This window comes from Hemitrygon akajei, chromosome 16 (genome assembly GCF_048418815.1).
Source record: "Hemitrygon akajei chromosome 16, sHemAka1.3, whole genome shotgun sequence".
NCBI classification, from domain to species: Eukaryota; Metazoa; Chordata; class Chondrichthyes; order Myliobatiformes; family Dasyatidae; genus Hemitrygon; species Hemitrygon akajei.
Window position 1 is genome coordinate 50,826,936 of NC_133139.1, and position 11,397 is coordinate 50,838,332.

General features: G+C 43.9%; 1 protein-coding gene across 1 annotated transcript in view; it reads right to left on the minus strand.

Moving 5' to 3' along the window:
- smim7 (small integral membrane protein 7) overlaps positions 1 to 7,757 on the minus strand; it is a 46,585-nt gene extending 38,828 nt beyond the window's left edge. Inside the window, exon 1 of the mRNA XM_073068866.1 lies at positions 7,454 to 7,757. Coding sequence (XP_072924967.1) covers positions 7,454 to 7,479 — 26 coding nt within the window. The 5' untranslated portion in view covers positions 7,480 to 7,757. The remainder of the gene's footprint in view (positions 1 to 7,453) is intronic.
- Between the last annotated feature and the right edge of the window lie 3,640 nt (positions 7,758 to 11,397).

An 11,397-nucleotide genomic window follows, 5' to 3' on the forward strand; every position in this document is an offset into this window, starting at 1 on the left:
CTCAATCTCCTTAATTCCGGCGTGTACAAGCCCAGTCTCTCTAACCTCTCTGCGTACGACAGTCCGGACATCCCAGGAATTAACCTTGTGAATCTACGCTGCACTTCCTCTACAGCCAGGATGTCCTTCCTTAACCCTGGAGACCAAAACTGTACACAATACTCCAGGTGTGGTCTCACCAGGGCCCTGTACAAATGCAAAAGGATTTCCTTGCTCTTGTACTCAATTCCCTTTGTAATAAAGGCCAACATTCCATTAGCCTTCTTCACTGCCTGCTGCACTTGCTCATTCACCTTCAATGACTGATGAACAAGGACTCCTAGATCTCTTTGTATTTCTCCCTTACCTAATTCTACACCATTCAGATAATAATCTGCCTTCCTGTTCTTACTCCCAAAGTGGATAACCTCACAATTATTCACATTAAACGTCATCTGCCAAGTATCTGCCCACTCACCCAGCCTATCCAAGTCACCCTGAATTCTCCTAACATCCTCATCACATGTCACACTGCCACCCAGCTTAGTATCATCAGCAAATTTGCTGATGTTATTCTCAATGCCTTCATCTAAATCGTTGATGTAAATTGTAAACAGCTGTGGTCCCAATTCCGAGCCCTGTGGCACCCCACTCGTCACCACCTGCCATTCCGAGAAACACCCATTCACCGCTACCCTTTGCTTTCTATCTGCCAACCAGTTTTCTATCCATGTCAATATCTTCCCCCCAATGCCATGAGCTCTGATTTTACCCACCAATCTCCTATGTGGGACCTTATCAAATGCCTTCTGAAAATCGAGGTACACTACATCCACTGGATCTCCCTTGAGTAACTTCCTGGTTACATCCTCGAAAAACTCCAATAGATTAGTCAAGCACGATTTGCCCTTAGTAAATCCATGCTGGCTCGGCCCAATCCTATCACTGCTATCTAGATATGCCACTATTTCATCTTTAATAATGGACTCTAGCATCTTCTCCACTACTGATGTTAGGCTGTTTTCTCCCTCGCTCCTTTCTTAAAAAGTGGGATAACATTAGCCATTCTCCAATCCTCAGGAACTGATCCTGAATCTAAGGAACATTGGAAAATGATTACCAATGCATCCGCTATTTCCAGAGCCACCTCCTTTAGTATCCTAGGATGCAGACCATCTGGACCTGGGGATTTGTTAGCCTTCAGTCCCATCAGTCTACTCATCACCGTTTCCTTCCTAACGTCAATCTGTTTAATTTCCTCTGTTACCCTATGTCCTTGGCCCATCCATACATCTGGGAGATTGCTTGTGTCTTCCCTAGTGAAGACAGATCTAAAGTACTTATTAAATTCTTCTGCCATTTCTCTGTTTCCCATAACAATTTCACCCAATTCATTCTTCAAGGGTCCAACATTGTTCTTAACTATCTTCTTTCTCTTCACATATCTAAAAAAGCTTTTGCTATCCTCCTTTATATTCCTGGCTAGCTTGCGTTCGTTCCTCATTTTTTCTCCCCGTATTGCCTTTTTAGTTAAGTTCTGATGTTCCTTAAAAATTTCCCAATCATCTGTCTTCCCACTCACCTTAGCTCTGTCATAGTTTTTTTTTAATGCTATGCAATCTCTGACTTCCTTTGTCAACCACTGTGGCCCCTTTCCCCCCTTTGAATCCTTCCTTCTCTGGGGGATGAACTGATTTTGCACCTTGTGCATTATTCCCAAGAATACCTGCCATTGCTGTTCCACTGTCTTTTCTGCTAGGATATCTGTCCATTTAACTTTGGCCAGCTCCTCCCTCATGGCTCCATAGTCTCCTTTGTTCAACTGCAACACTGACACCTCCAATCTGCTCTTATCCTTCTCAAATTGCAGATAAAAACTTATCATATTATGGTCACTACCTCCTAATGGCTCCTTTACTTCAAGATCGCTTATCAAATCCTGTTCATTACACAACACTAAATCCAGAATAGCCTTGTCCCTGGTCAGCTCTCGTACAAGCTGTTCCAAGAATGCATCCCGTAGGCACTCTACAAACTCCCTATCCTGGGGTCCAGCACCAACCTGATTCTCTCAGTTTACCTGCATGTTGAAATCCCCCATAACTACTGCGACATTACCTTTGCCACATGCCAATGTTAACTCCCTATTCAACTTGCACCCAATATCCATGCTACTGTTTGGGGGCCTGTAGACAACACCCATTAGGGTCTTTTTGCCCTTACTGTTCCTCAGTTCTATCCACACAGACTCTACTTCTCCTGATCCTATGTCCCCCCCCCCCCCCTTGCAAAGGACTGAATCTCATTCCTCACCAACAGGGCCACCCACCCCCTCTGCCCACATTTCTGTCCCTACGATAGCACGTATACCCTTGTACATTCATTTCCCAGGTCTGATCTCCCTGCAGCCATGTCTCCGTTATCCCAACAACATCATAGTTACCCATTCGCACCTGAGCTTCAAGCTCATCCGCCTTATTTCTGACACTTCGTGCATTGAGATATAGAATTTTTAGCCCATTTCTCCTCTCTCTGTTTAAATCGCTGCCTATTGTGCTTAACCCAGCTCCCCGAACTCCCATGGGGCTATACGCCCCTTGAATTTTGTTGTCCTTCCTAAATTTACTTATTCTTTCTGCACATTTAACTCCATGTTCCATCAGACCATCCCTCTGTACATGTGTCCTCCTTATCACTTGTTCCGCCTCACCTTTCTCTACTACACACTTAATATTCCGGAACCATGTAGTCCCCCCCTGTCCTTTATTCTTCATCTCGCTATCCTCTCTCACATTCTGGATCCCTGCCCCCTGCAAATTTAGTTTAAACCTCCCCAAGCAGCACTAACAAACTTTCCTGCAAGAATGTTAGTACCGCTCCAGTTCAGGTGTAAACCGTCCCGTCGGAACAGATCCCGTTTTCCCTGGAACAAAGCCCAATTATCTAAAAACCTGAAGCCCTCCCTCCTGCACCATCCTCTTAGCCACGTATTAATCTGTATAATCCTTCTGTTCCTTGCCTCACTCGCACGTGGCACAGGTAGCAATCCTGAGATTGTTACCCTGGAGGTCCTGCCCTTTAGCTTCGCACCTAACTCCCTGAACTCACTACGAAGGACCCCCTCACTCATCCTACCCACATCATTGGTCCCTACATGGACCACAACATCTGGGTTGAATGTTATTGAATGTTCAAATATGGGAAATCCATCAGCTAATTGACAAACGTGATCATTTTGGGGATTTTGTTTGAGCAATCAACTTTAGAAAAGACACAGTTAAGCATCTTTCTCTCTTCAAATGTTTTATGGCAGATTTAACATCCAGCTTCAATTTCACAGCTCAGCCATAGGCTAGCACCACCTCCCTCCCTGTGTAAACCAAGATTACATTCTCTCTTCAAAGCTACTACCCAGAGGGCACTGCTGACAGTATTCCTTGTGGTAAATTTGCGGTAATGATGGATCAAACAATCAACCATATTCAAATGTTGTGATCCTCTACATCCAATGGTTGATAAAGGGCTAATTCAAACTGACTGTGGCCATTTCAAATGACCAGCATTCAGTTCCACTGCGGTAACCATACAACTCCACTAAGTTGCTGGAATCCAACAGCCATGACCAATCATGGTGCATCTCCCTAGAATTACATAGTAGAATCTAGTTCTCCAGTCCAATGCCACCTGGAACAGGCAAAGGTACAGAAGTCCCATCTTTTAAAAGATTTCTGGTTCTGTAGATTAATTGGGAAAGACAACTAAAGTACTTCCATTACACTTATTTCACTATGTTAATTTTGGATAATGTATAAACATATATATATTTGCAGCATTCAACAATTGAACTTAATTTAAATGTCTGAATAAAGGTATGGGAGGAAGTAACTTCTCCTACCCCCACCTGAACTCACATATCATCTGCCAAATCATGCTCTTTCCCCTCCCCAATCCTTCTATTTCTGGGTTCTGTCCTCTTTCATTCAATCCTGATGAAGGGTCTCATTTAAAATTTGTTGCAAAGCCTTTATTGATTCGACATGAGGCAAGTTTTTGACCATGCCTCTGGTTTAAAAAAAAAGCAGTCAAACATTTAGACTGTATTAAATGACTCTAGAAAGTTAAAAGTAGATCAATTCTTTAAAAATGCCTTAGCCTTCGAGATCATTCAGGTTAGTAATCAATAACAAAACCACTTTTCAGTTATTATAGACAGAGCTGTAAAGGCTGGTAAAAGTGCACATACAAGTGGTTACAAGATACATTGTTCAATGACACTGGTCGAAATAAGTGGGTTTGATCTAATAGCCAATGCCAATGAACAGAAAATGACCTAGAGTGGGAATCAAATGTTCCAGAATACAGTAGATAATTTTCAGAAGAAAGTTGAAAAACAAAAGACTCGATGTGATAGTCCTGGAATTAAAAAAGGTTCAAAGGCAGTCAAGAGAAAGCAACTGAGCTTAAAACAAAACGTAAGAGTACCACTGAGTACAAACAGGAAGCAGCAAAGAGACATAAAGAAATGCACATAGCAAGGGTAAAGCAATAATCATGGGGCATTTTAGATTTATGTACAGACTGGGCAAACCAAATAAGCAGTGATAGTGTGGGCAATGAATTTATGGGACAATAAGGAGCCGGTTTTCGGATCAATCTGTTGACATCTGATTATCAGTCTTCAACTGGGAGTAAGCAATTTCTGATTTAGCATTGTGCAATGAGAAAGGATTCATTGATGTGTCACCTTTAGATAAAAGTAATAACAATATGAAAAAGGCTTAAAGATAAATTGAAAGTGATTTAGTTTAGTAAACAGACCAAAATGGCCAACTAAAAATTATATTCAACAAAAAGTAGATTAGGAAACCCCATATTAAGAGGTACAACATGAAACAAGCAATAACAGTAAAATATTATTTGAAAACTTTTTGTATTTATCATTTTAAAACACAAAAGTCCAATGCAAAATTTGTTCCGGCAATGGTCAGACTGTACAGACAACCTCATGTTAGTCATTTGGGTTACAGAAATTTGACCTTACTGACCTAAAATTTTGTGATATAGAATAAAATTTGCTGTTGTGGAATTTATGTGAAAATAGGTAAATAAACAAACACAAATGACACAATTTTCTGTATGGATAATTGTGATATGAGCTGTTTTTCTAGAAAACAAACTCCCCATCTGTTACCCTGTAATGCAGGGCGTGCCTATATTGGATCAAAGGAAAAGGCACATAATATTGTATAAAGAACTGTAGGGATTATCAAAATTATAAACTTAGTAAAGAAGGAACACTGTAGTGATAAGCAATAGCAGAGTATGACAAATGGCTACTAGAAAGGAAACAACTAATAAGAGCTTTTTGGTTAAATAAAAAAGATTTGTTTTAATTACTCTGGGTCCTTACAGACTGAGACAGGAAAAAATAACACATGGAAATGCCAAAGAATTTAAACAAATATTTTGCATCAGCCTTCACAAGAGATACTGAAACCCTTCCAGAAATAATAGAGAATTACAGGTCTAGACGGAATAAGGAGCTCAAGGAAACTAGCGTTAGTTTAAAAAATGTGCTGGAGTAATTTTCAGGGCCTGATGACCTACACACTATGTTTTGAAGATGTATCTGGAGATAGTGGATGCACTATATGCCATCTACTAAAATACACAAATGGGGTAGTCTTTTTGCTTTACAGAAAGGAGGAAGAGAATGCAGCAAATGAAATGCCCACTAACCTGATGTCACTAACAGGGAGATGGCTGAGATTTACTATTAAAGAACAAACAACAGGATAATAGAAAACAAAGAGTTTGGGCTAAAGCGAATGTGGTAAACTGAAAAAGAAATAATCTTTGATGATTAGATTGTTGAGGTTGTAGTCAGCAGAATAATATAGGATGACCTAACTAATCTTACAGAAGGATACACAAGAGAGTAAACAAAATGAAACAATGTGAGAGGGGCAATTTACTGGCATGGATTGGGGACTGGTTAATTGACAATAAGTTAGGAATAAATAAGGGTCAAGGGTAACATATCAGGTCTGCTGGTGATACCAAGCAAGGTGGCAGTTTGAGATATGAAGAGAAGGCAGAGAAGCTGCAGGAAGAAACTAGACACAGTCAAGGCAAATTAAATATAACGTAGGAAAATGAAGTCATTTACTCTGAACAAAAAAATAGAGAGAAAGAGAAAGATATTGGTGTTCAGAAGGAGCTGATTGTCTTTGTACATAAATCACTTAAAGTTAATATGCAAGAAATTAAAAAGGCAAACAGCAATTTGGTCCTCATTGAAAGAGGATTTAAATGCAGGGATAGAGATGTATTGCTCCAATTAAGCAAGATCCTGGAAAGAGTGCCTGGATTATGTACAGGACTTACTTTCCAATCCAGTAAAGAATATGAAGTGAGTGCACCCAGTTTGATTTTTACGATTCACCAAATGCTGAAGGAACTTAGCAAGTCAGTGTATCAATGGAACGGAATACAGTCACCAAGACTCTTCATTGGGACAGGAAAGGAAGGGGTCAGAACCTGGAATAAGGAGAGGAGGAGGGGAAAGGAGTACAAATTGGCAGGGAAGAGATTGGGTGAGGGAAAAAAGTGGGATGGGATAGGCAGAAGAGGGAGAGCTGATGAAGAAATCTAACAAATGAACCATGGAAGAATGGGATGGAGAGAAACAACAGGGAGGTGATGCACAAGGTGAGAAGAAAAGGTATCCAGAACAGGGAATGGAAGGGAGAGGGAGAATAGTAGGTTTGTGGCATGAAAAGGGAATAAGTAGACTGGGCTAATGCCTCTACAGTTTACATAAATAAGGTGATCTCCTCAAATGTACAAACTATGAGGCTTGACAAGGGTAGATGCAGAGACTGACATTTCTCCTGGTCAGGTTATTTGTAACCAGAAGTCTGGCAAAATGCTGAGTAGATTCCAGCAGATCAATAGATTTTTTGTGGTAATCAAGGTATATGGGGCAAGTACAGGATACTGACATTAAAGTACAAGATCAGCCATTGTCTTTCTGAAGATTGGTACAGGTATCAGTTGAATACCCTACTCCTGTTTGTTTCTTAGTTCAATAGATCTTCCGTTTAAGGAATGGAACTCAAGTACGGTTTCATCCAAACAAGACGTTCTTTCCTATACAAGTGCAGTCGTATAAAATTAATGAATATATGTCAGTTAAAATGATGCCAATAATGGAACATTCATGTGGGAAGGACGGTGGCCTACGTTTCTCTGAAACATACTCCGGCATCACCAGCACCCACTCCACATCTCACTTCACCCCCTTCTCCTGCACCCTCCCCTCCCCCAACCTTCCTTCTATCCATTCACTCAAAACAGCAGCCGCCCTTCCACTGCCGCCGGCCACAGCCTTCAGGCCGGGGACTGCGCAATCCCCCTACCCCGGGACTGCCGCCTCCGACAGGCCCTCAGCCCCCTGCCCCGCGGCCTTTACCCGAACAAGAGAAAGTCTCCGATCATTTTGGTCGGTCTCCAATCGTAATCGCTTCAGCTGAGCAAGTAGGTAAATCGCCAGAAAAGCACCGCACTCAACGCAGCTCAGGCAGCATCCATGCACAGTGGGTCCCTCCGTCAGAAAGAGGACAAGTCAGTGGATTTGCAGCACCCACGCGGTTTTTCCGGTTTGGAATATCCGGGAAGGTTAGTTACACCGCGGACCGTGATCAAAGCGACCCCTTCTCCCCGAGCCCAAACACCGACAGGAGGGACCTGCAGGATTGTGGGGCAGAGTTACCAGGAAGTGATGACAAAGGCGGAAGTAGCGAGTGTCTGCAGATGCTGGAAATCCAGAGCAGGGCGGGCATTATCTGTGGAGATGAATAAACAATCGGCGTTTCGGGCCGTAAACCCTCCTTCAGAACTAGAAAGAAAGATAATAAGATTTAGGAGCAGAAATAGGTCCTGCCGCTCCCCGGCCTTCTCCCCGTAACCTTTGATGCCGCGTCCAATCAAGCTCTGCCTTAAATACGCCCAACGACCCGGTCTCCATAGCTGCCTGGGGTAACAAATTCACCACCCCTTGGCTAAAGAAATTTCTGCACATCTCTTTTAAATGGGCACCCCCCTATCCAGAGGCTGTGCCCTCTTGTTCTATATTCACCCACCATGGGAAATTCCACATCCACTCTGTCTAAGCCTTTCAACATTGAAAAGGTTTCAATGAGATCCCTCCCCCCACCTCCATCCTTCTAAATTCCAGTAAATACATACCCAGAGCTATCAAATGTTCCTCGTTTGATAACCTTTTCATTCCCGGATTCATCCTTGTGAACCTTCTCTGAACCCTCTCCAATGCCGGCACATATTTTCATAGATAAGGAGCCCAAAACTGTTCACAATACACAAGATGAGCCCTCACCAGTGCCTTATAAAGCCTCAGCATCACATCCTTGCTCTTGTACTCTAGACCTCTTGAAATGAATGCTAACATGGCATATGCCTTCCTCACCACCAACTCAACCTGTAAGTTAACCTTTAGGGAGTTCTGCACAAGGGCTCCCAAGTCCCTTTGCATCTAAGATTTTTGGATTCAGAAAATAGTCTGCACATTTATTTATACTACAAGTGCATGACCATGCATTTTCCAACATTGTATTTCATTTGCCACTCCTTTGCCCATTCTTCTAATCTGTGGAAGTCTTTCTGCAGCCTACCGGTTTCCTCAACACTACCTGCCCCTCCACCTATCTTTGTATCATCTGCAAACTTGGCAACAAAACCATCTATTGCATTATCTATATCATTGATATACAGCATAAAAAGAAGTGGTCCCAACACTGATCCCTGCAGAACACCTCTAGTCAATGGCAGCCAACCAGAAAAGGATCCTTTTATTCCCATTCACTGCATCGTACCAATCAGCCAATGATCTAACCATGTCAGTAACTTTCATGTAATACCATGGGCTCTTAATTTGGTAAGCAGCCTCATTTGTGCCACCTTGTCAAAGGCCTCTGAAAGTCCAAATATACAACATCCATTGCATTCCCTTTATCTCTCCTACTTGTAATCTTCTCAAAGAATTCCAACTGGTTCTTCAGGCAAGATTTTGCCTTAAGGAAACTATGCTGACTTTGTACTATCTTGTCCTGCGTCACCAAGTGCTCCATCACTTCATCCTTAACAATTGACTCTGACATCTTCCCAACCACTGAGGTCAGGCTAACCTCAGTGGTTGGGAAGATGTCAGAGTCAATTATAATTTCTTTTCTGCTGCCTCCCTGTTTTCTTAAAGAGTGGAGTGACATTTGCAAATTTCCAGTCCTGCAGAGCCATGCCAGTCTGATGATTTTGAAAGATCATTACTAATGTCTGCACAATCTCTACCACTACCTCTTTCAGAACCCTGGGATGCAGTTCATCTGGTCCCGGTGATTTATGTACCCTCAGGTCTTTCAGCACCTTCTGCCTTGTAATAGGAACTGTACTCACTTCTCTTCCATCACACCCTTCAAAATCTGGAAGGCACCAGAACAAAATGGTGGGGAAGCAAAAGGAGGACTAGCTAAATGTGATGGGTGAAGCAAGGTGGGTGGGAAAGGTAAAGGGCTACAGAAGAACGAATCTGATAGGAAAGGAGAGTGGACCATGGGATAAATGGAAAAAGGAGGGGCACCAGGAGGAGTTGGTAGGCAGGTGAGGAGAAGAAATAACATTCCTCTAGGGCAGGGGTCAGCAACCTTTTTGCTTCTGTGGGACGGATCGCGTATTAATGAGTGGACGGTGGGCCAGATAAGGGTCATAAAAAACTTGAAATATGGGAACTATCCATTTAAATACATCTAGTTATGTTTTGCCTCAAACTAATGAATAATGCATGCTAGAAAATCATTTGTGCTTAACCAAGGATGCCAATTAGTAATCAAAGAACTCAGTTTGGTTGCAATTTATTTCAGTCAATGCATCTTTTGAGTCTATTAAAAGGACACAAAGAATCTTTAAACATAAAACATATGAACATGATGCATTGAATGGTGGTAAATTAAGTACAATAAAAAAGAAAATTTTAATGCAAACAGTCAATAAATCAATATGAAACTTGATGCTGTTTGTTGCTTGAAAGCTTCTCAATATTGGGTGTCAGACTTGTTGATGCCAAGAGCAAGACATTATCCAGATGGGCATCAGTCAATCTTGTTCTCAAATGGTTCTTGATGTGCTTCATTTTTGAAAATAATTGCTCACACAGATAAGTGCTGCCAAATAATAATGCCATCTTTTTTGCATGGTCCAGTAAGTTAGGATACTGTTAGGAACAAGGCTGGATGGACCCAAACACAGGATGCAGAGAAGTACTAGGTGAAGGACAGGATGGGGATGCCATGGCATTTAAGGATAGAGCTGGGGTTCAGGTAGATAGAGTGTCGGGCAGGCAGAGCGGAGCGGGCTCCCGGAGTTCAAGTTCAGGCAGGCAGGCTCCCGGGGTTCAGGCAGGCAGGTCTAGGTGGCTAGGTAAGCTGGCGGAGAGCCCTCCCTGGGCGGGCCGCATATATCCTGGGTAGGGCCGCCTCCCAGGTGGAAACACCGGAGGCCCGAGCAAGATGCGAACCCCTAGGCGGGTGCGGGGCACAATCCCAGAGTTCGGGCGGAAGAGGAGGACGGGGCAGAGGAGAGCCCTCCCTGGGCGGGCCGCATATATCCCGGGTAGGGCCACCTCCCAGGTGGAAACACCGGAGGCCCGAGCAAGATGCGAACCCCTAGGCGGGTGCGGGGCACAATCCCAGAGTTCGGGCGGAAGAGGAGGACGGGGCAGAGGAGAGCCCTCCCTGGGCAGGCCGCATATGTCCTGGGTAGGGCCGCCTCCCAGGCAGAAACACCAGAGGCCTGGGCACGACGCGGACCCCTAGGAGGGTGCAGGGCACAATCCCAGGGTTTGGGCAGAAGAGGAGAACAGGGCAGAACCCCCACTGGGCAGCGACAGGTCAGCCGGAACTGCTCAACAGAGGCAAGGGGTAGGAACGGGCATAGGTCCAGGGTGACCAACACAACAGCCATGATAACAGGAAAATCGGGAAAGGTCAGCAGACAGCGCAACCGCACGAACAAAGCAAACAAGGGGAGAAGCGGGACCAGCGCATGGGAAGAAAGGTGGGGGAGAGGACCTACCTGGCAGTACTGGTACAGGGCAGAGAAGCATGATGAGGAGTAGATCTGAGCCCAGGCAGGATAACAGAATACAGAGAAGAGTTTGGCACCAGCAGAGGAACAAAACAACCACCTGCCTGGTCCCAGTCCCAAGGCCCCTTATAAACACCTGCAGCTCAATGAGTCACAGGTGTGCCTCCTTGAGCCAGGAGGGTCCTAACTAGTTGATGGGTGACGGGAGGGACAACTGCAGGACCCGGAGTCCGGAGCCCTTGGACCGGATCAAGACCCGGA